The sequence below is a fragment of the Heptranchias perlo genome, chromosome 34 (assembly GCF_035084215.1).
Source record: "Heptranchias perlo isolate sHepPer1 chromosome 34, sHepPer1.hap1, whole genome shotgun sequence".
In the NCBI taxonomy this organism is placed as follows: Eukaryota; Metazoa; Chordata; class Chondrichthyes; order Hexanchiformes; family Hexanchidae; genus Heptranchias; species Heptranchias perlo.
The window spans coordinates 14790797-14816873 of record NC_090358.1 but is presented as its reverse complement, the minus strand read 5'-3'; the positions used below and the strand labels follow the sequence as shown (position 1 = coordinate 14816873).

The 26077-nt window shown below is 39.8% G+C and overlaps 1 protein-coding gene across 3 annotated transcripts in view; it reads left to right on the top strand.

The window, feature by feature from the left end:
* galk2 (galactokinase 2) overlaps positions 1-26077 on the top strand; it is a 105649-nt gene that overhangs the window by 9768 nt on the left and 69804 nt on the right. For 2 of the 3 annotated variants that reach the window (XM_067971476.1, XM_067971478.1), the window contains 3 exons: positions 5581-5704; positions 13103-13193; positions 25893-26039. In XM_067971476.1, coding sequence (XP_067827577.1) covers positions 5581-5704; positions 13103-13193; positions 25893-26039 — 362 coding nt within the window. The remainder of the gene's footprint in view (positions 1-5580; positions 5705-13102; positions 13194-25892; positions 26040-26077) is intronic. The other variant, XM_067971477.1, reaches the window with a different exon arrangement.

The window sequence follows — 26077 nt, the reverse complement described above, 5'->3', positions numbered from 1 at the left end:
GTTCCTCAGGGCAGTGTCCTTGGCCTAACTATCTTCGGGTGCTTCATCAATGATCTTCCCTCTATCATAAGGTCAGAAGTGGGGCTGTTCGCTGATGATTGCATAGTGTTCAGTTCCATTTAGAATTCCTCAGATAATGAATGCCTGCATGCAGGAAAGACCTGGATAACATCCAGTTTGGGCTAGCAAGTGGCAAGTAACATTCCCACCACACCAGTGTCAGAGAATGACTATCTCCAACTCGAGAGAGCCTAATTATCTCCCCTTACCGTTCAATGGCATTACCATCAGCCAGTCCCCCACCATCAACATCCTGGGGAGTCCCCATTGACCAGTCACACAAATGCTGTGGACATTAGAGCAGGTCAGAGGCTGGGTATTTTCTAGTGAGTGGATCACCTCTTGACACCCCAAAGACTCTCTACCACCTACAAGGCACAAGTTAGGAGTGTGATGGGATACTCTCCACTTGCTTGGATGGGTGCAGCTGCAACAACACTCAGGAAGCTCAACACCACTTTCTCTAACACTGGCATATAATGGTTGCAGTGTGTACTATCTACAGGATGCACTGCACCAACATGCCGAGGTTTTTTCAACAGTACCTCCGAAACCATGACCTCCACCATCTAGAAGGACAAGGGCAGCAGGTGCATGGGAACATCGTCACCTCCAAGTCACACACCATGTTGACGCCACTGTCAAAATCCTGGAACTCCCTACCTAACAACATTGTGAGAGCACATTCAGCACGTGGAATGCAGCAGTTTACCACCTTCTCAGGGCACTAGGAATGGGCATTACCCATTACCTTGCTAGCAATGCCCACATCTTGCGAATTCTTTTTTAAAATAAGGCCCCAGGGTGGATCCTTGATCTGTGATAATTGATCATTATAATGGAGAATGCTATAATGACCTGCAGACCCTTGGGCTCCTGCTCCATATCAGCGTCCAGCATTCACCTACTTGCTGGAAGTGAGTACGTGTGGATGCTGAGTGATACCAGAATTGGGCTGGGTTTTGTGTGTCCTCATGATTGAAGACTTTGCTGGCAGACATTGTTTTGGCTCACATGTAAAGAAAAGCCTCTTGGGCGAGATAATGGACCGTGGTCATGTGTAGAACCATATCCCAGTTGCTGCTTTCAGAGAGAAGGGATAAGGGGAAAAAATTGGAAAGCAAGCAAAGAAGCATAAGGGACTTTACTATGATATTTTTACCAAAGAAAAATCGATCAGGTCTTCAAAACAAACAGCTTTTACTGGTTATGAGGTCCCAACATTCTGTAAAGTTACCAGAAACTCAAAACAAAAACAAGAATATTTTAAAAATAATGTAAACGTCCTCCTTCGAACATATACAGCCTTTTATGACAAAGATCAATTGTCTTCTAGTTTTAAACAGTGAGTGCTGAAGACATCATTGGAGTATTTGCTTGACAGTTAAGTGAAGTGACTTATCAATCAGAGATGGAATCATTAATCCAACATTGCTTCAACTTCATAAATAAAATCTGTGGCGAGAACAGACACGTTATCAGGCTGGATTTTGTAGTGAAAGTAACGGTGAGCTAACGGCACTCACCATTATTTATGCGCAAATCGGACAGTAACTTCCGGCGAGCGCACGTGCAGTTAAACACGAAAATCTGGAAATTGCTGTCCGAGATGCGCTGCTCCTCCGTAAGCTGCACGAAAACTGCATCTTGCTGTCTGACTCACCATTCAAATGTATTGAACGGAGTGAAGTTCCTGTACTGATGTGGTAGATATGGACTAAACTCGCCACAAAAAGTTAGGGCTTATCCATTCCAGTGGAAGTACTCTTAGGGGCGTGATAAGTCTTAATTATTGCCAAACAACCTCTCTGGCACTGAAAATTAACTTTTACAAGTATGGAGTCTCATTCCTTCAGCTTTTAATTATTGTTGGACATTTAATAAAGAATGTAAACTTTTTTTTTTACTTTGTCTCTTTTATCTGTCTCTTAATCCATTTTTTTCCTTCCCTCTCTTTATGTAATACTGTACCTGCTTTGACATTTATATTCACTATTCTAATTTACACTTCCTGATTCAGACTCTGTGCTGCTCATTAACGATTCTTCAATCTGATTGGTTAAGGAGACACACAGTTGCTTGCCCTGTTCATACAGGTCCCAGATGCCCTGTAGAGGGCACTGCACTGTTTAGATAACAGCAACTTGTCGTGCAAAACTCCATAGAAAGTCTAACGAATGGTGCTGCTCACAGCAAAATCTGGCCCAATGTTGTGGTTGTGATGCATCATCGAAATTGAAAACATAAACAGCTTTTAAATAGGAACTCACAAAGGGAAGGGGGAGGAAAAGGAAACACAAACTCGTGATGGAGGAAGTATGGGAAGAATGACCTTTTAATATGCTTAAAATAAAAGAAAGGAGATGGCAGAGCAGGTACTAACATGAGGTGGTAGGACCTTTCTCTCAGGCACTCTTCAGCCCTCTGGCTTTAACATCAATTTTAATCATTTCATACCTTAACAATAGTTTTCATATTTTTTTAATGCCGGGGCAGGGGTTGCTGGTGTTGTGGGATGGGTGTGTTGGTCAGGGAGATGGGTTGGCCCTCAGGGTGGGCATCTTCTGTCTGATCACCATTTTGATAATCTGCACCCTCTGTGTTGGCCTGCCTGCCTTCTCTTCAGAGCACTGCATCCCACTCTGCTCTCCTCGCTTATCCTGTTTTCAGACCTGACTTACGTCCCCACTGCCTCAGGTATCTACATGTTCTAGATGTCTCTAATCTCTTATGCTTTTTCCTATTGCCTCATTTTTAATATTTACGTTACCATTTAATCATCTTCTGTTTCTCTTTTAAGCACATTACAGGTCATTCTACCTATACTTCCTCTTTCCTGTGTTGTTTCTTGTTTATTTTCCTCCCTTTCCCTTTGTTCGGTTATAATTTAAAAGCTGTTCATTTTTTTAGTACTGATGAAGGATCACTTCCAAAACATGAACCTGCCCTCTGCACAGATGCTGATGGACCTCCCAAGTGTTTACAGCAATTTCTGTTTTTGTTTCAGATTTCCAGCATTTGCAGTTTTTTGCTCTTCAGATGTTTCAGTTTCAACTCTGTGTGTTAATTTAGTTTCCTTTAAACAGTTGTTGAACTGCATCTGATGGTGGAGTAGCATCACCATTGAGCAGTCATCATATGGAGATGTCATCTCACTCAGATGTATGTGCAAGATGACTGCTTATGACCTCCATTGATGATGAGATTTCTACAGATTAAGAAGAGATGACAGGACAGAACAAGATGCTGCTTGAGCCCAGATGAAAGGGCAGGCTTCTTGATTTTTTTCATGAAAACAAATTATTTAGAATTGTAACAAGTGCAAGAAAAACAAGGCAATAAACTTGAAACAGGAAACTAGCTTGGAACCATAAATAGTAGATAGGAGTATATAGAAACAGCTTTAAATATTTCAAAACTTTGCATTTGCTATCAATGCAAAGTTAAATAATGTAAGACCACCTACTGGAGGTAGTCTCGTTTACCCTAATATTAGCTAGAATTGGCAGGACTGTACTTTACAGTTTGTGCCAGCACTGTCAGACTCAGCAACTCCTCCAAGTCAATTCACAACACATGCTGTTTAAAGGGAAATATTTTGAAAGACCTGGAAAGCCAAAGTAAACAAAAGTTAATGAGAATTGTTGTAAATGGTTTTTAAAGAGGGTATTGATGTCAGTAGCTTTTATGACCAGTATATATTTTCAGTAAAATTATAACTTTTATATGTGAGATATGTAATTAAATGTTCATCAATTCACTGATGAACGGTGCTCGTGAAATAGTTATAGGCGAAAAGAAAGAATCTGCATTAATATAGTTCCTTTCACAACCTTAGGTGCCTCAAAGCGTTTTGCAGCCGATTAAATATTTTTGAAGTGTAGTCATTGTTGTAATGTAGGGAAAACACGGCAGGCAGTTTGCACACAGCAACGTTCCACAAACAGCAATGAGAGAAATGACCAGATAAATTATTTTAGTGGTGTTCATTGAAGGATAAATGTTGGCCGGGATACCGGGATAACTCATCTGAAAGACAGCACCTCTGACCATGCAGCACTCCCTCATTACTGCACTGAAGTGACAGCTTAGATTATATGCTCAGGTACTGGAGTGGGGTTTAAACTCTTTGACTCCAAGGCAAGAGTACTATCATTGAGCTAAGGCTGATAACATTGCAAATCCGAATTAAACAAATTTGTGTCGACGTCAACTTTAAGTAGGCATACTATTGATTCTTCATGAGATACATTTTGAACTGTTCTGGATTATTATAAAGGCTATAGTACAATCATCCAAATTCTGAGAAAATAAAATCTGCATTACATTCCATTTCTTGAAAAAGATGAGAATCAGATGGTCGAACAACTTTGAACAGCAAAGGCAGTTGAGAGGAGATGATTCAAACACCATTATCTTTAGCATGTGGGACTATGCATATAAAGCCCCCTGTAAGACCAATACTTCAAACTACAAAAATAGATACTAAATGTGGAATGCTTTGTCTATGATCCAAATGCTGTTGGTCAAAGTTGTTAGAGTAGAATTCCCTTTTCTACTCCCACGATGGTCTAATGGGCAAATGCACCCATTGTTGTTTCATACACATCATAAAGATCCCAGATTTGACCCTTGGTTTGTGGTGTGTTAGATGATCTCAGTCTAAGTGCCATTATAGGTCCGCAATTGGCATCAGCATTCCTATGCTAGGGAGGGTATAAATCCACCAGGGTTTTGCTCCTCCTGAACATCCAACAACCACTGCTGGAAAATGTGTGTGTGAGGACAGGATTAGGCTGTGTTTTAATTGCCTAATGACACTCATTGGCGAGTATACTTGAAGACATAGTACCAGAAGGATGCTGACATATGTGCAACCTCATAACCCATTGTGGCTCAGTACGGTCAGGAAATAGAGCAAACTGAGGGAAGAAGATATTCTTTTTCAATATTATTCATTAAATAATTGAGTCTGGCCAGTCTAAATGTCATACTTCATAGTATCATAGCATGATACAGTACAGAAGGAGCCTGTGCCTGTCGTGCCTGTGCTGGCTCTTCGGTAGAGCTATCCAATTAGTCCCACTCCCTGCTCTTTCCCCATAGCCCTGTAAATTTTTTCCCTTCAAGTATTTATCCAATTCCCTTTTGAAATTCATTATTGAATCTGCTTCCACCACCCTTTCAGGCAATGCATTCCAGATCATAACAACTCACTACATTTTTAAAAAAAAAGTTTCCTCATGTCGCTTCTCGTTCTTTATCCAATCACCTTAAATCTGTGTCCTCTGGTTACCGATCCTTCTTCCACTGGAAACAGTTTCTTATTTACTCTATCAAAACAGTTCATGATTTGGAACACCTCTAAGTTTTTCATGATTGTGCGTGTGAAATCATATTTTATATATGAACTTCTCTGAAATATTTACTTTAGTAAGTGTATAAAAAATTGAAATGTACTTATCCACTTAAGAGGCATGCATGTATGAAAATAACTTTAATCATTTAAATCTGTTGCAGGTGAACACATTGATTACTGTGGCTATGCTGTGCTTCCAATGGCTTTAGAACAAGATATCTTGGCAGCTGTCACACCAACGCAAACAAAAATCATCCAGCTGGCAAACACTAACCCTGTGTACCTGTAAGCAATTTAATTTGAAACGGGAGTAAAAGAGAACCGTAGCAGTTTACATTCCACTTTCTTAATGGGGCATTATGTTTACTGAAAAGTCCTGGTGGTGCTAAATTCTAAATGCTGTAAAGTAATGTTTGAAGTTAAGTTTTGATTTTTTTAATTTTAAGTCTTTTAAAGTACAGTAGGCCATCAGTTGCACCACAGAGTTGTAAGATCTGGGTTTGAATCTGTAATTTTTTCAAGAAGTGTATTGCTGATCAAAGCCATGCTATTGGAAGAAGTGCCAAAAGGAGGCCAGGGAATTACCCACAGAGGGAGAAAGAAATATTGGAGACAGACTACCTTGGGTTGCTGTCGTACATCTCTTAGCCAGTTAGAAGAGAGCAATTGACAGATGCCTAGGCATAAGTCACCTGGCACCTTTTAAAGGAAATGGTGTATGTTAAGGGAAAATAAAATAAAATAAATTCAATAATGTGATAGATACTTTCTAAAAGCAGTCTTTGGAATGATGTAAAAGGGGTGGTTATATAGTTTCTGGTTAAGGAAGGAGTCACAGACCTTGTGTTTTACATGAAATGTTTTGGTAAAGTCCTAATTTAGATTGATATATTTCAAGAATTATTTACATTCATACCCTCTAATGCAATACATATAATTACATGTATAATTACATGTTATTTATGGATCAATTTCTTTAAAGTGTGGGCCATCAGCAGCAGCAGAATTGTATTCCACCACAATCTGTAACCTCATGGCCCGGCATATTCCTCACTCTACCATTACCAACAAGCCAGGGGATCAACCCTGGTTCAATGAGGAGTGTAGAAGAGCATGCCAGGAGCAGCACTAGGCGTACCTAAAAATGAGGTGCCAACCTGGTGAAGCTACAACTCAGGACTACATGCATGCTAAACAGCGGAAGCAACATGCTATAGACAGAGCTAAGCGATTCCACAACCAACGGATCAGATCAAAGCTCTGCAGTCCTGCCACATCCAGTCGTGAATGGTGGTGGACAATTAAACAACTAATGGGAGGAGGACGCTCTGCAAACATCGCCATCCTCAATAATGGCGGAGTCCAGCACGTGAGTGCAAAAGACAAGGCTGAAGCGTTTGCAACCATGTTCAGCCAGAAGTGCCGAGTGGATGATCCATCTCGGGCTCCTCCCGATATCCCCACCATCACGGAAGCCAGTCTTCAGCCAATTCTATTCACTCCACGTGATATCAAGAAACGGCTGAGTGTACCGGATACAGCAAAGGATATGGGCCCCGACAACATCCCAGCTGTAGTGCTGAAGACTTGTGCTCCAGAACTAGCTGCGCCTCTAGCCAAGCTGTTCCAGTACAGCTACAACACTGGCATCTACCCGACAATGTGGAAAATTGCCCAGGTATGTCCTGTCCACAAAAAGCAGGACAAATCCAATCCGGCCAATTACCGCCATCAGTCGACACTCTATCAGCTGCAAAGTGATGGAAGGTGTCGTCAACAGTGCTATCAAGCGGCACTTACTCACCAATAACCTGCTCACCGATGCTCAGTTTGGGTTCCGCCTGGACCATACAGCCTTGGTCCAAACATGGACAAAAGAGCTGAATTCCAGAGGTGAGGTGAGAGTGACTGCCCTTGACATTAAGGCAGGATTTGACCGAGTGTGGCACCAAGGAGCCCCTGTAAAATTAAAGTCAATGGGAATCAGGGGGAAAACTCTCCAGTGGCTGGAGTCATACCTAGCACAAAGGAAGATGGTAGTGGTTGTTGGAGGCTAATCATCTCAGCCCCAGGTCATTGCTACAGGAGTTCCTTAGGGCAGTGTCCTAGGCCCAACCATCTTCAGCTGCTTCGTCAATGACCTTCCCTCCATCATAAGGTCAGAAATGGGGATGTTCGCTGATGATTGCACAGTGTTCAGTTCCATTCGCAACCCCTCAAATAATGAAGCAGTCTGAGCCCGCATGCAGCAAGACCTGGACAACATCCAGGCTTGGGCTCATAAGTGGCAAGTAACATTCGCGCCAGGCAATGACCATCTCCAACAAGAGAGAGTCTAACCACCCCCCCCTTGACATTCAATGTCATTACCATCGCCGAATCCCCCACCATCAACATCCTGGGGGTCACCATTGACCAGAAACTTAACTGGACCAGCCATATAAATACTGTGGCTACGAGAGCAGGTCAGAGGCTGGGTATTCTGCGGCGAGTGACTCACCTCCTGACTCCCCAAAGCCTTTCCACCATCTACAAGGCACAAGTCAGGAGTGTGATGGAATACTCTCCACTTGCCTGGATGAGTGCAACTCCAACAACACTCAAGAAGCTCGACACCATCCAGGACAAAGCAGCCCGCTTGATTGACACCCCATCCACCACCCTAAACATTCACTCCCTTCACCATCGGCATATCGTGGCTGCAGTGTGTACCATCCACAGGATGCACCGCAGCAACTCGCAAAGGCTTCTTCGACAGCACCCAAACCCGCGACCTCTACCACCTAGAAGGACAAGAGCAGCAGGCACATGGGAACAATACCACCTGCACATTCCCCTCCAAGTCACGCACCATCCCGAATTGGAAATATATTGCCGTACCTTCATCGTCACTGGGTCAAAATCCTGGAACTCCCTTCCTAACAGCACTGTGGGAGAACCTTCACCACACGGACTGCAGCGGTTCAAGAAGGCGGCTCACCACCACCTTCTCTAGGGCAATTAGGGATGGGCAATAAATGCTGGCCTCACCAGCGACGCCCACATCCCATGAACAAATTAAAAAAAAAACATAATAATATAGGCTTATGTTATTTAAGAGCTATTTTGTTGAAATGTGTTGTTTATAGGCATGTCCCCAAGGGTTCTCTGGCATCTCAAGATCAGATTCTGCAGTGAGAATGTAGATTTTGCAAGTCTGTCTCAATATAATTTCAATCTCAGAATTTTTTCCTAAGTACACAGTAGAAAACAGTGCTTAACTTGGGCCTTTTGTTTAGAACAAATGTGTATTTTAAACTGTGTTTAAATGCAGTTTACTGTGCTTGGCCTGAGTCCCCGTGTCCTGCTTTTGCTGTTTACCGTAATAGTTGCCACTTAACATCTAGTTATCTCACCTGATGTTTCACCTGTCCAGGTGATAAGTAGCATAGGTAACAAAATGTGGTATACCTGTTTTGAATCAAAAGAGTGTCCACAGACACCAGTCTTCCCATTGATTCCATCTACTTGCATTTTACACATTGCACACTTACGTGCTGAACTGGATTTCGAGTGTCTTTGCAGAAACTCGTTAGGTGAGAATTCCATTTTGGGCACTAAATTTGTTGATGATTTCTGTGGCTGCAACTAGTGACTGGGTCTATTGAGACTCTTGAAGGGAAGCCTGCCACCTGTGGGGCATATTCACATTAAGTGCCTGGTCCAATAACAAAGCCAAATTAGGAACCGATTGAAAGCTTGTTGTACTGAGTTTGAATAAGTTTAGTCACTTTCAGGTTTTAAAAATTAGTCCTTCTCAGGCTAAGTATCTAACATTTCAGTCTTTGATTAAAGGGAAGCAACACAGTCACTCCTGATAAAATTTTATGAGGTAAAGTGGTTCAGGAATAAACAGCAGTCACAGTGGGGCATTGACATTGGTAGTGGAGAATGGTTTTCTGCACTTTACGCATATTTTGAAGTTTGGCTTCCACCTAAGTTCAAAGTGATGAAAACTAAAATCACTGAGACCAAGAATACACACTGTTGCCCCGATTTTAATCCTGCCCGCCCAGCGGGATTGATACGGCCAGGGGTTAAAATCGTGGTTGGGCTCTACCCACTGCATTCGCCATTTTAACTCTTGGGTTTTCAGGAGTGCCGATGCAGGCAGGCAGGGGCAATCATAAATATTTAAGTTCGATGATTTTAGTCAGATCCCAACACTATTAACTATGAAATGCGCAAATTGTGCATACTCCTGGAGCTGCCAGTGAAAGCTGGCAGCAAGCAGGATCAGGGCCAGAAGAGGCCCAGGTAAGTTCAATTTTTAATTTTTTTTTAAGATTTCCTTGTGGGCCAGGAGGAGCAGCTTGTCCCTTGAGCGGACCCGTTTGTCCTGGAATTTCCCCCACTTCCCCAAACACAGTCTTCAGGACCCCCCTACCTACCCCCTACCCCCCCACCCCCTACCCCCTCACCCCCTACCCCCCCACCCCCCCCACCCCCTACCCCCCCTGCCCCACCTTACTGGGGACCCATTTTCTTGGGGTCGCTGGCAGCAGCATCAAGCAGGAGTCAGCACCGGGACATTTAAATGTAGCCGGGAGTATAAAATTGCCTGGCCCTCCCGCTGGGGCTGTCATGGACGTTTCTCTCCCGCTCCAGCTCCTGCACGCCGCACTCCCAGCCCAACTTAAAATCAGGGCTTATAGTGCTTGTTGAGAAAAGGATTTGCACATGACAGAGTGCCAGCAAACAGAGTGTTTGATGTTGATAGTAGGAGAAAAGAACTGGCCCCTTATCCTTGGAACACCTATATCTTGTGTAGGAAGAAACGGTCAGATGACTTTAAATGAAGTCTATTAAATGGCAGGTTTCTCAGCCAGTGGCTTTCCGAGTTAGTGCTTGTTAATGACAAGTGAGTGTACGAATAAAAAATGGTTTCACTTTTCTGCAGTACTGCCTGGTCCTTTAAAGTTCTATATAACGCTTGTTCTTGCAAGATTCTTGGAGATTGTTGAATTTTATTTTTTATAAAAGCAAACATAAATAAATATTTCTAAGATAGAAGTTTCTTCCTGGGTGTTTGTTTATAATAGGTAGTAAATCTCATGTGGCATTGCTCATGGGTAGTCAAAGACCTGGAGTGCTGTTTCTGGTACTTATCTTGGTCCTGCTGTAACCTAAGTGCTACAGCAGTTTGCTCATTGCTGTAGTTTCGCAAATTTACTGAAACAATATATCACTGACACAAATTAAAAATATTATACACCTTCCTCTGACATTGAAAGATACAATATTTGTAAGACTATTTACCTACCATTTTAAAAAGTTGCTTCAAATGCAAATAGCTTTTTGTTCTTCCTTCCTCAAAGCCTTGTAATCCTAGTTATTTACATAAGATAAATATTTTAGGGTGAATTTCCATTATTTGCTTATGATTAAAGTACTTTATTATTCCTTCCTTCTTCCCAAGACCACTGTATTTTATCGGTTATTTACAACAATATTTTTACTGTCAAAAATAATTTAAAAATTAGATATAAAATATTTTTTCTTTCATTACTCCACATGATGGATTTGTAATTTATACTGAAGCTATTGTTGATGTAGCATTGCCCAGGGAGGTTTTACCCATTGCTGAGTCTACAGTGTCTAACACCTGAGCAGGTGGCCATCTTCCTTGGTATGGGCCTGATTGGCTGAGTCCAGCTGCAGTTTCTAAGGTCAGCATGAAAGCTCCTCATAAATACCCATCTCTGGCCCTGGTGAAACATCAGACATCTCTGCAAGGTAATAAAAACCTTACTCCAAGCAACACTATTTGCTCAAGATTTTTATTGAATGGTTTAAATTGTATAAAACACTGAAAAAATGTAATCTTTTAATTTTGTTCCCTCTGCTCATACCTCAGTTATTTGTAAATGTAGTGCCTGGTTGTCACTCTGGATATTGTAATTCCTTTGGCGCAAAGTGAAAACTATAACTCCCATGATGCAACTCCACAATACACACAGACTATGTCCACAACAATTCCAGCTGCCCAACCTCAAGGCCCAGGTGAAAATTTTTAATGAAGCCCCATTCGGAAGGGCGGGCCTATGTGGGGTGGGGGAACTTCTTTTAGAATTCCTTATATTAAACAACCAATTTCATGGGTGAGGTTGGTGATTTTCTTTTTCCAGAATTGTATTTTTTTATATATTCTAAATGTTTTTTTACTGACCTGAATAAAGAAAGGAAATATCAACAAGGTAGTGTCAAGAAATTAGTTGATCAATGTGATTGGTCAGTTTGTAGTAATCGCTTGTTAAACAATGGTGGTTTTGGAAAATGAATTGAGGAATTAATGCTTTTCTGCTGATTACTTGTTTGAAAAATGTTTTTCAAATGAATATTGTTTGTCTAATTTCTATCAAGTGAGGCCTTGGTGTATTAGCTTGGCTTAGCTTGTAAGACTTTCACTTCTGACTCAGAAGGTTGTTGGTTAAAGCCCCACTTGTAATCTAGGCTGAGACTTGAGTACAATACTGAGAGGTTTCTGCATTGTCTGAGGTGTTGTCCTTCAGGAAATGTGTTAAACCAAGTGCCTGGCTGCCTGTTCTGATCATTGAGGTCAATGTTAAAGATGCCATGGCACTATTCCTCCCTTAATCACCATCATGGGGGAAAAAAGGGCAGATTGACTAGTAATTAATGGCGTTGCTCTTTGTGGGATCTTGTTGTGCACACAAGACTACAACATTTGCTAATGTAACAGCAGTGACTAATTAATTGTATGTGAAGTGCTTTGGGATATTTCTGAGACATAAGATGCTATATAAATGGAAGTAGTTCTTCTTCCTTTGTACTTTTTGTTACCTTTTGATTTGTTCACATTTAGTCAATTGGATATTTGATTGTTAACTTGCGATGAGTGCCTATTTGAGCCAATCATGATTTTTGGTCCTACAGACATGATCTCTTTAAAAGAGGTGACTCTATGGATATGCACTAGATGGCAGGCTTTTGATTATATGGATAGTGACAGAACGATAAGTGGTACAGCTTATTAGAGCCAAATGTACTGTGCCTTAGAGATTCCTCTCACAGTGAGTTCTGATGCTGTTGTGGGAAGTTGCATCCCGATGTGATTTTATGGTCTACTTTTTCTGGGACACAGATATGGACCTTTTTAGATTGTATAGAAGGATTGGCCTGGGTGTGTGCCTCCAGTCTATACTGGTAACTGGGAAGGTATGTGATGCAGGGGGCCCTTTGGGCGGTAGGGAAGAGGGGGAACATAAGAAAATTGGTGGTACATAGATGTCAGAAATGAATCTAGTTTTATAATTGCTTGCAAGTGTAGATTTTACTCTTGGAAAAATTAAAATGGAATGTTCGCTGCATTTCTGCTTTACTGCATTTTTTCAAAATCCATTGAGATATTAAAAATGAAATATTAGCTGTAAAATGTTTATCAAGTTGATAACTTAAGGCTCACACCACTGCCTGTCACAGCCACCAGGGATCTATTTTAAAACATGCCATAGCTTTTAAATTGTTAATAGTTATAGCTTAATAAGCTTATAGTTCACTAAATGTCTTGGTGGATTTTTATTTTGGAAATTCATTTGTGACCTTTGCTGCTAACCAGTAGGTGGCAGCAGTTAACTATTCTTTAGAACACAGTTACTCCAACACTGATCTTTATTTCTACAGGGATTTTAATGTTCATATAAACAAGATCCACATTGACACAGCTAAACCTCTATGGCAATACTACTTTCTTTGTGGATTTAAAGGAATTCAGGTAAGGTTAACAGAATTATTTTTCTGTATAGCCATGTATACATTTTTTTAAAAAAGGAGTTACAGTTTTTGAATACAAGACAAACAAATACCAGCATTTATACTCACAGGTGTTTATCAAAGCAAATAGTTTGTGCACTTTTGATTATATTTGGATATAGAGGTCAAAATCTATATGGTAGTTACTAATTGGTGACTAACGTGTCAGCCGTGGCTCTGTGTAGCACACTCACCTCTGAGTCAGACTCCAGAGACTTGAGCACAAAATCTAAGCTGACACAATCAGTGCAGTACTGAGGGAGTGCTGCACTGGCGAAGGTGCTGTCTTTTAGATGAGACATTAAATCAAGGCCACTTCTGCTCCCTCAGGTGGGTGGTAAAAGATCCCATGGCACTATTTTGAAGAAGAACAAGGGAGTTCTCCCCAGAGTCCTGGCCAATATTTATTCCTCAACTAACATCACTAAAACAGACTATCTGGTCTTTATCACATTGCTGTCTGAGGGACTTTGCTGTGCACAAATTGGCGGTCGTGTTTCCTACATTATAACAGTGACTACACTTCAAAAGTACTTCATTGGCTGTGAAGCACTTTGGGACATCTGGAGTTTATGAAAGATGCTATATAAATGCAAGCCTTTCTTTCTTTCTAATTAGATAATAGTGATACAACTGCAATTACTTGCATTTATAAAGTCCCAAGGCATTTCGCAGAGGTGTAATCAGACAAAATGGATGTTGGGCCAAAGAAGAAGATAATGGGTGGAGGGAACAAAAGCTTGGTCAAAGAGGTGGGTTTTAAGGAAGGTCTTAAAGGAGGAGAGGGAGATGAAGAGGGAGGGGGGAGAATTCCAGCACATGGAACCTAGATGGCTGAAGGCACAGCCATCAATGGTGGGGCAAAGTGAGGAGGAGATACACAAGAGACTAGAATAAGAGGAACAAAGATCTGGGATCTGGGGCGTGGGGAGGAGTGGGATAGAGCTGGGTGAGGTTAGAGGGATAGAGAGAAGGAAGGTCAAGAAGGACACGAGGCTCTGGGGAACCATGAGCCAATGTAATTTAACAAGGATAGGAATGATGGGTGAGTGGGACTTGGTGTGAGATAGGATACGGCAGTAGAATTTTGGATGAGTTGAAGTTTACGGAGGGTGGAAGATGGGAGGCAAGCCAGAAGAGCATTGGAATAGTCGAGTCTGGAGGTGACCAGGGTTGTGGGTTTCAGCAGCAGTTGGGTTGTGGTGGGGAGGGGAGGGAGGGGGTGCATATGAGACGTGAACCTCTGAAGGGGAGCTCAGCAAAAAAAGTTTGGGAACCTTTATTATAAGAGAGTTGTTGCAAAGATAATGGCACATGGAATTAAAGACAATGTGGCTATATGTTTAGTTGGTTGGAGGGTAGAAAGCAAAGGAGAAGATGTGGTGAATGGTATTCCATAGGGGTCTGTGCTGGGGCTGCTCTTATTTCGTCTATATACATGAATATTCTGGACTTGGGCATTGAGGGAACAACATTGAAATTTGCTGATAACACCAAATTGTGAGGTATGGCAAATTTTGACGTGGACTTTGAAGACTGTAGGAAGACATAGAAAGGCTAAGAGAATGGGTAAATGGGTGGACGTTTGAGGTTAATGTAGAGAAATGTTAAGTAATACATTTTGGAAGTAGCAATAGGGGAAGGAAGTATATCTTAAGTTGTAAGATTTTTAAATGGAATAGAGGGGTAGAGAGATACACAGGTTATTAAAGGTGGCAATGTAAGTAGGTAAGATCATAAAAAAGGCAGCAAATATTTTCTTTTTTTTAAGTACGGAGGTGATGTTGCACAAGATCTTAATTAGGCTGCAGATGGAATACTGTGCACTGTTTTGGGCATATAATTTTTGGAACTATATAAAAACAATAGAATAGGTGCCGCATAGACTCATTAGTATATTACCAGGGATGAAGGGTTTCAGTTGTGAAGAGACACTTAAGAAGTTAGTTTTCTTTTCACTATAGCTGAGAAAGTTGAGGGGTGACTGATAAAGGTCCTCAATGTTATGAAGTTACAATAGGGTAAATAGTGATTATTTCCATTTGTCAGTGGGATAGTAACAATAAGGCACCAATTTAAGATAACCGTAAAAAGAATTAAAGGAAAGGTTAGAAAAATGTCTTTTCACAGAGGGTAGTTAGAATGTGGAATTATCTGCTACAAATAATTGTTGAAGAAGAGTCTGGGTTGGTTGGTTGAGAAAGAGTAAGTAAACAGAAAAGTGGGAATAGACTGGTTGGGTTTATGGGGAGAAAATCACTTGATGGACCAAATGGCCTGTTTCTGTTTGCTATGATTCTATGAAAATAGGCTCATCAGCACCATTGTGCCTTGAGCTTTGAGCCACTCAGTCTGCTTATCCTTCATGGTTCAATTAAATTTAACAGCTATTTCCACAAACTAATCAGTTCAGAATCCATGACCACTATATTCATGAATTGCCTCATCATGGGGTTTGATGGAAACATTTTATTCTTGTTTGGTCTTAAAACAGTTTGTTGTGGAGAAATAATGGACACTTTCAGTGTGCAGTGAAATGAGAAATCACAGCAATGAAAAATAAAACTTAAAATACGTATGTTGAATGACCACTTGACAGTTGTCAGTACTGCAGAATTCTAACATATATATTTAAAGGCCACTTAAAATCCGAGGATTGCGCTTTCCCATCTATATTTTAAATATCACGGTGATGTTTTAGGGCACCAATGTGCTGTTTCACCGAATGGTAGGTCAAATGTTTGATTCCCTAAATTACTGAGATCTTGGCTCATTTGTTTTGAGGGAGGGAAGATTTGCAAGAGTGTTATCCTAGAGATGGTCTGGGGAAAAAATAGAGGGATGGTACCATTATTTTAAAAACTGCTGACTTATCAGGAATGATGTCTCAAAGCAGAAGATGTACATTCTCAAAAGTGAGGCCTGGATTCCAGGCAAAGCTTACTTTGCATAGTTTAGTCAATTTATGTTATAAAACCTGTACGTAGTACTGCCGAGTGATACACACAATGTATGTTTAGTCATTAGACATTGTAACAAATGCATGTCTCTTCTGTGCATTAGGTGAACTTGCTTTCTGAAGATTGTATCTGTTCATTTGCACTAAGTGGTTCTTGGTCTGAATTAAAACAGAATTTCAAGAACACATACTAGAATATTTGTTTCCATTTAAAGATGTACAAAGCAATAATAGTTTGTCAATTTTTTTTTTAGTAGAATCACATTTGTATGCAGCACAGTGTACATTTTTAGAAAAAAAACTGTAGATAGGAATATTAATTTATTTAAAGAATACATTGTAAATTTGTACAAATCTTAAACTCTGATTTAAGCCATCGAATTATAATTGCTTCAACTCTCTTGTTTAATTGAAGAATTACATGTGCTGCTAATGTTGCTAAAAATAAATGAGGTTTTTAAAATGCTTTCTATTTCAAGTTTGTAAAACTAATTATGTAACATATTGTTTTTGACCAGTGAAACTCAAAAGAAAGACAAAATGCAATCGATAGCATTTAACAGTCAATTCTGTACAATAATGGTGAATTGATTCTGCAGCATGGTTGTAAGGCTAGACAATTAGGTTACAATCTACAGACAGCCTACATACATCAAGTTCTTTCTATCCTTTCTTCATTTAGGAGATGACTGTTCTGGTATGTGTGGTAAACCCTACCTGAGTAACATGATTGGGAGCATAAGCTAAACTGTGGCTACAGTAGATGAAGTAAGGAGGGTGGATGCTAATGTGGAGCATAAACACTGGCATGGACCTGTTGGGCCGAATGGCCTGTTTCTTGCTGTACATTCTATGTAAGACTTTTAAACCTACCTTCTTAGATTAGCAGGTTAATTAGTAAGAACATGGGAATAGGGGTGCTGATGATCAGAATGGGTACACAGGGATCATTCCCAGGGAAAAGGGAAAGGTGAGGGCACAGAACCCTGAATCCAACATCAAACCTACCAGTACTGCCAACTGAACACAAAACAAACATACTCTGATTACTATGGTAGTATTCATTGAAGTAGAATTGTGGCACAAGACAGCAATGGTGTGTCAAGGACCAATTAAGTGACTCATTCTTGGATCAGATGGGAGATTAGCAGACAATGGAGGGAGTCTAATGTGACCACAATTCCGTGCTTGATTTGATGATGATTATCAGTAGGCCTAGACACATGGACATTTCCAGTAAATATGGAAGAAGCTATTGAATCCCCTGCAGTCTTTCCAACATCAGTTTGGAATTGAGCAATTCCATTTGTGAAGATGAAACTTTAAAAAAAATATTTGTTCTTGGGATGTGGGCAACAAACCGCTCTGTCCTGGATGTTGTTGAGCTTCTTGAATGTTGTGTGGATGCACCCATCCAGGCCAATGGTGAGTATTCCATCGCACTCCTGACCTGAGGCTTGTAGATGGTGGTGGAGGAGGTTTGAGGGGTCAGGATTTGCACTGAACTGGACCAGCCATGACGTTGATATGTCTGGTCCAGTTCAGCTTCTGATCAATGATGACTCCCAAGATGTTGGAAGGACTTGGTGGGGGACTTGGCAATGGTGGTGGACTTGACAAGGTAGTGTTGTTAAGTTTAAGGGGAGATAACTGGGCTTTTTCTTGTTTGAGATGATGATGATGACCTAGCACATATGTGATATGAATACTAGCTGCCACTAGTCAGCCTAAGCTTGGATGTTATCCAGGACCTTGTGTATCCTGGCGTTGGTTGCTTAATTATCGGAGGAGTTGCAAATAGAGCTAAACATTGTGCAGTCATCAGCAAACAGCCCTACTCCTGATCTTATGATGAGGGAAGTTCATTGAGATGCTTCCCTGAGGAACTCCTGCTGTGATGACTGGTCTCTAATAATGACAGTTATTTTCCTTTGCATCAGGTATGACTCCAGCCACTGGAGGGTTTTTCCTTTAATCGCCCTTGACTTCAGTTTTGCTAGAGCTCCTTCATGCCATAATTGGTTGACGGCAGCTACTCTCATTTCATCTCTGGCATGTAGCTCTTGCATCCATGACTAGATAAAGGCTGTGATGAGTTCTGGTGTGGAGTTGTTCTGACAGAACCCAGAACATCGGTGAGCAGGTTATTGGTGAGTGGGTATCACTTGCTGGCACTATTGATGACTCCTTCCATCACTTAACTAATGATTGAGAGAGTGATAGGGCAGTAATTGGCTGGGTTAGATTTATTCTGTTTTTGTGCATAGGACATACCTGGGCAATTTTCAATTTGCCTGGTAGATGCCAGGGTATGTTAAGTTTGAGGAAGGAATTTTTTTTTTAAACTGTTCCCCCAAATGGTTACAGGTGACCAGTTTATATGGAGCGAGACAGATAGCTCACACAGTTCATCAGATATACCGATACTTTAATCTGTCGGATGTTCACTGAGTTCATGGAAATGAAAGTGGAATACTATGACAAAATCATTGGTTACAAAATGACGTACTTGAAAAATCTTTGAGGAGATATTGTCATTGTAATGCTGGATCAGTCTGGAATTCCTTTGATCTTGTAGCTGGGATTGGCACCACCAGCCCTTATTCTGCCCAGAAGCCTGTCTCTCCCACTGTTGGAGGAATATCAGAGTTGTGCTAGAGGGGTGAATTGTCAGAAAGACCAAACAGAATGTGGAAGAATTAACTGATTTCTCTCCAAATCCACAACTTGATCTGTCTGTAATGGGCAGGTCAAAAGTATATCTAGAACATAAGACCACATTTAAAAAAATAAGTAATGTGGGAACACTGACACAGTGAACTTATTCCAGCACAACCCATGATTGTCCTAAAAATAAATCCACTTCAGCATAAGGCAGAGCTGGGCAGCTCAATGATAAAATAAACAATTCAGTACCTGAACACTTTTCTTCTCCTGAAGGAGCTGAAGATATTGCAAGACTATTTTTGGGCACCAGTCTTTCTAAACAAAGTGGATGAACTATCAGTCCAACTCCTTTAAAGTGGCCATTAGAATATTAAACTGCAGTATTTGGAAAAGACACAATAGCATACAGAGTCGGCCTAGCATAGCAACAGAGGTGTCCACACATTATTGCTGAGGTAACTAAGGGTGCATTCCAACATCACACACCAAACCCTAATAGTGTGGGATGTGTGAAAAAGGAAAAAAGAATATATGCCAGGACAACAAAGAAGTGTCAACACCCTCTTCCATTCACAAAAAACACACTTTTCTTCCTGTCTCCTCTCTTGGTACAATCAAACTCAATTCCAATATGGTTGAACAAATTTCAGAGGAGAGCTCCAGTCTAAATACTAAATATTAGTACATATAGTTGGTCTCTTTCCATTTTTCTGATCATTCCATTCAATTGTGATAGTCAGTCAGATTCATCTGCATATCTTCCTTGGCTCTCCACTGAGTGTATGGATGTCAGGTGCTGGACAAAGTTGTATCTGGGGTGTCAAATTAACATCTTTTGGGCATTAGAAGGGTGGCATATTGAGAGCTTGGGGACAGCTGGCAAATTATTCGATAAAGATTCCTTTAAATTTGCCTTGGCATCTTAATTTTACTATGTTGGGAGGACATGGTTATTATACATTTGATCCCTGCAGGAAAAAAGACCCGAAAGATGGTAATGAATAATGTGTGGGAAAGCTGAGCCCCAAACAAACACAACCATACTGATTGCTAATATCTCTAGAAACCAGTTTCCTGTCCAGACAAAGATCAACATTTGTAATGGGGGCAAAAAAAGGAGGGTTGGGACTCTACACTTTCATGTGCTCCAACAACCATATGGTGGCACTTTTAATATTCATCATGACTTGTTCCTAGGTGCCTCTCTGTGACATTATTGAACCAGCTGCTAGGAATTGTTTAAGACCTGCATGGGTTTAATTCTGTCAGAATTTCTCCCACCCTTGGGGTAAGCATTTTTCTTCTACTTGGCAACTGCTTAGCTGAGATTAGGAATTCATAATGGGGGAAATTGCAGGGTATAACCCTCAAACTCCTCCCTAAACCCCCTCAGTGCAGAATATCAGTACATTGTGCTTGGGGCCACACAGTGCAGATTTTTACACTACAATGGCAGGTCCCAGAAGTCATTTTGAAATGCTACACACTAAAATAAGCAATTTAAACAAAGAGTGTTAAAAGGTTCTAAGGGTATAGCCTGTTTATATTAATTTGAATTTCCAACTCCACTGGGATATGAGTAAAGCAATACTTGGCAGTGTGTATTTTCTTCTGAAACCAAAGCACTTTGTGAAACATTGCGTGATAGCTTTATAAACTAGATTCATGCAAGAGACGAACCCTGTGGATCAGCCCTGCTTAGATATATTACTTAAACCTTTTTTTTCATATGGGTTTGGCTACAGTTTTGTAGGACAAAACAACTGGCATTTATATTTTAGCTCATAATTTGCTTATATTGCTGGCAAGGGAATTGTAGACATAACACTAATTTTTATTACAAAAAGTTTGCTTTCAGTCAGTTTCACATTTTATGTAAGTAATTTAAAACTTTATACTCACATTTCGCTATGGTAAAGTTCTATAAGATAGCCTCATTCACCTTCTACTTAAAATTTCAAGAATTTGTTTTATTTTCTGCCTATATTTGTCAAAAAGAACTAGTTCCAAGGAATTTGTGTGCGTATGTATGTTGGCAAAGGGCAACATTTTTGGTCACTTGAGGCATTTCCGTATTATTATTTGTGCAACTGTCCTGACCCAAGCAACTGATCTTAAGACTTAAGTACCCAGTTTACTCTGGAGTAAAATATATTACTCATAATTGTATTTTCCACCCCAAGTACTGTAAGATTCAGCCAGTTTAAGGAGGTTAGCTGAGTTATGGGAAAATAGCTCTGTCACGGAATCTTTGCAATGAAGGTGAAAAGTATAAAATTCAGTATTTTGAGTAGCCAGACTACATTGTAGAAAAAGATATTATTATAAGTATAGCTGTATTTATTTTGTACATATCAACTGGGACAAATTTAAAGTATTAATATTGCCTAATGGCAAAAGTATTGTCTTTAAGGGGAAACTTAAAGAGGTCATTGCCTCACCTCCATCAATTTAGGCTTTCTCAAAAAATAACTAGATTTCTAATTTGAAAAGAAATGTTTGGGAGAACATACATATTGTCCAAACATTTTCTGAGACTCTACACACACCACTCAATGCAAGTATAGCCATATGATTTTTGATAAAGTTTGTACAGGATTACACCCTATCTACAGAAACATTTTCTCTCTTCAAATCTTATTAAAATCTTTAACTTGTTCCCATTCTTGACATCCCTCACTTGGAGCATATTTTTTTTATTGCATAGAATTACATTGGCTGTTTCTGTGCTGTACATTCTTTTGGTCCAACAGGTCCATGCCAGTGTTTATGTTCCACACAAGCCTCCTCCCACCCTTCTTCATCTAACCCCATCAACATATCCTTCTATTCCTTTCTCCCTCGTGTTTATCTAGTTTCCCCTTAAATGCATCTATGCTAGTCGCCTCAACTACTCCTTGTGGCAGCGAGTTCCACATTCTAGCCACTCTTTGGGTAAAGAAATTTATCTTGATTCCCTGTTGGATTTATTAGTGACTATCTTACAATTATAGCCCCTAGTTCTGGTCTCCCCTGCAAGTAGAAACATCTTCTCTATGTCTACCCTATCAAACCCTTTCATAATCTTAAAGACCACTATCAGGTCACCCCTCAGTCTTTTTTCTAGAGAAAAGAGCCCCAGTCTGTTCAATCTTTCCTGATAGGTATAACCTCTCAGTTCTGTCATCATCCTAGTAAATCTTTTTTGCACTTTCTTTAGTGCCTCTATATCCTTTTTATAATATGGAGACCAGAACTATTCACAATACTCCAAGTGTGGTCTGTACAAGTTTAACATAACTTCCCTGCTTTTCAATTCTATCCCTCTAGAAATGAACCCCAGTGCTTTGTTTGCTTTTTTTATGGCCTTATTAACCTGTATTGCTACTTTTAATGATTTTTGTATCTGTACTCCCCAGATCCCTCTGCTCCTCCATCCCATTTAGACTCTGATTTTCCAAGGAGTATGTGGCCTTGGAGTATATGGCCACCCTATTCTTACCAAAATGTATCACCTCTCACTTGTCTATATTGAAATTAATTTGCCAATTACATGTCCTTTCTGCAAGTTTATTAATGTTTTCCTGTATTTTGTTGCAGTCCTCCTCAGTATTAACTATACCCCCCATTTTGGTGTCGTCTGCAAATTTTGAAATTGTACTTCCGATTCATGAGTCCAAATCGTTTATGTAAATAGTGAAAAACACTGGTCCCAGCACCGATCCTTATGGAACACCACTTCCCACCTTTTGCCAGTCTGAGTAACTACCTTTAACCCCTAGTCTCTGTTTTCTGTTGTGTAGCCAGCTTGCTATCCATTCTGCTACTTGTCCCCTGACTCCACATGCTCTGATCTTAGTCATGAGTCTACTATGCGGTACCTTATCGAAGGCCTTTTCAAAATCCAAATATATCAATCTACTGCATTACCCTTGTCTACCTTTTTTTTAAAACAAAAAACCTTTAATTATCCAGAGTTAAATTGAGGTAACAATAGCAATAGTGATCAATATGGGGAGGGATTCATAAAATGCATTTAGGATTGTTCTTTAAGGAAATATATAGTACTAAAGTTGGCATGGGAATGAACTGGGGCAAGTAGTGACCTGAAGGTAGGAGAACATTTAAGAGCCAGTGATCGTAACATAATTAAGTTTGAAGTTATAGAGTAGGTAAAGAAAAAAAAAATCAAAGGAAACTTGCAAACTTCAGAGGTGACCACTAAGATACAAAGAAAGCAATCTTATAGTAGAGAATGAAAGAATGATAGGTGCTGAACATTTTACCACTATATTTCCAAGAAAGGTAAAAGAAGAACCACAGGACATAGAGCAATTAACATACCAATATTAAAAAGAAAACTATATTAAACGGGTTAATGAGACTTAAAGTTGATAAGTCACTGGATCTGGATGGTCCACACTCTGGAATACTGAAGGAGGTTAGTGATCAAATAGAAGTGCTAACCATAATTTTCTAAAATTCTTTGAAAACAGGAATTGTACCAAGGACTGGAGGGTAGAGCATGTTACACCTCTGTTCATAAAAGGGGACAGGGATAAGCCAAATAACTATTGACCAGTTAGTCTCATCAGTGAACACTTGGAAAGGTATGGGCTAATTGAGGACTGTGTGCATTGATTTGTTTGGGGCAGGTTGCACTTGAGTAATTTAATTGAATTTGAGAACATTATCAAGCTTGTAGACAAAAGAAATGCAGTAGATGTGGTATATTTGAATTTCTAAGAAGCCTTTCATAAAGTGCAAAGATTAAGGTCTCTAGTATTTAAAGGTAAAGTGGCAGCATGAATAATGGAATTGTTTTACAGAAGGCAGAGAGTAGGGATAACTAAATGTTTCTTCAATCGACAAGATGTAGCTCGTGGCATGCCTCAATGATCGTGTTGGAACCTCTTGGTCTTCATGTAAATAAATGATTTGAAGATAGATGAAGAGGTAATTGCATCAAAATTTGCTGATATCAAATGAGGGAGCATGGAAAACTGTGAGGAAGAATGCAAGAGACCGGAGGAGAAAACTCATTGGTTCAAGAAGTGAGCAGATATCTGGCACATGTACATTTTGGGGGAAAAGACCAGAGGATGGAAATATATTCTAAATGGTAAAATCTTCAATAGAGCAGAGGAATAGAAAAATCTAGGCATACAGACAAATAGATCCTTTAAAGCAGGATTGCGGGTAGATAACATTATAAAATAGGCAAGCGGGATTCTTGGTTTTATTTGTAGGAGCATTTAATGCAAAAGCAAGATGTGATGATCAATCTGGATAAGACATTGGTCAGACCTCAGCATATTGTGTGCTGTTTTGGCATTTCATTTTACAAAAAACATCAAAGCCATGAAGGGCAACATAGATTCACCATGATGATATCAGGCATAAGAGGACATAGTTATGATGAGAAACTTAAATAAACAATAAAACTAGCACTGTATTCACTAAAGCAAAGAAGATCAAGGAGAGGAATCTAAGTATATTTATATTGCAGCTTCAACATTACTGTGAAGCCATTTCTGCTGTCCAGTGATGCTAAGTTTGTGATACATATCTGGAGTTAGAGCCAAACTTCAGAGAGAAGTGGTGTGAGGCTCCCTGAAGCAGTTTTGTTTGACACCTTTAGTGTATAACTCTAGTGTGATATCAAATCAGTGTTAAAATGTGATCAGGAGGCAGACCTCTTCATATGCATAGTTTCACACACACACACAGACCTTCTTGACAGTAGTATAGCAGTTTCAGCTAGGCAGTGTAAATGGAGTTTGAGACCTGCAGCTGCATATAAATACATCACAATAAAAGTGTTTTAAAATTATGAAAGCTCTACAAGCATAAAGGCTGAGGTTGGAAGGATTTTTTTTGAAGTATTGTTAGACCATGGAATAACTTATCTCTTTAATCTCTTATCCCCTCTGAACTACCTGCTCAACCTCTCCTCTTGCCTTTTTCCCCCTCTCTTCCCCCCCCCCCCTCCATCCCCATTGAGTATTATATTTATAGAAATACATATTCCTTGATTTTTTTTTTAAAAAGTAAAAATCAAATTCCTCTTTGCCTCCAAATCACCAGTGATATAAGGACAGCAAGGAACCTTGTGCTTCCCCAAGAAACTCCATATTAAAGGGTGCTACAATTTTAGACAGGTTTAGAAGGTAATCAAGTGCCACCTGACCTTGGGAAACATGCAACCGACTATAGATGGCAATGCTTGAATTTTTGATAACTTGTTGACTTTATAAAATATCTTGCTCCATGCTTGTCTTTGAATTCTGTGGTTAGTTGATTTAGTTCCAAAGAAAGTATTTTTTGATTTGATGAATTGTTCCTTCAAAATAAACAGTTCAGCTTCTGTAAAATGTAGTGTTGCATTCTAGTCTTGGCCTCTCTTTTGCGACCATTACTGTCACCAGCATGCCATTTCACATTTGAGTATATGGATTATTTGTTGAGGTGGTAGATTTACATAATTTCCACAAACTTTTATTGGATGTTTCAACTTAACCATGAGTGATAAATTAACATGTGTATCAGGATTCAGGACGTACCCACTTGGAAAGCAAGTGAAGCACTCACTGTTGCATAACAGTTGAAAGTGCCTTAAAACCTGTATTTTGGAATATCACTGCAGTAGTATTCCACTATAATTTCGCTGGTCAGATGATTTAATTGTATTTTCTTGCATTTTAAAGACTTTTTTTGGCTAGAATTTTAAGTGACATCAACATTATCTGTAAATAAATTTATAATGAGGTAGACCAACACGCACTATAGTAAGGACTATCTATAAATCCCATTTATTCTATTCTCTCTTTTTCATCCTCTTTTTTGCTTGTTTTTTCATGTCTTTCTCCTTTCTCGGTCTCCCTTTCTCTTCGAAATGTATAATAGTCTTTAATGTTATATTCTCTCTGCTGTTGTAGATTGTTTGAATATTTTTCAAAGAAATACATAAAAACTCAATGTACGAAATAGGTATTACTGATTTACCTGCACAGATGCATAAACTTATTCTATGAAAAATTCTTGTCTCTTTATCAGGAACATTTCAACCTTCCTTTTCCCAGTGGAATAAACTGTATGGTTGATGGTACAATCCCAGCCAGCTCAGGACTCTCTAGCTCCAGTGCACTGGTTTGTTGTGCAGGTCTCATCACTACATTTGCCAATCAGAAGGTCCTATCAAAGGTACAATCTATCTATACTATTTTATGTAACAAAAATGA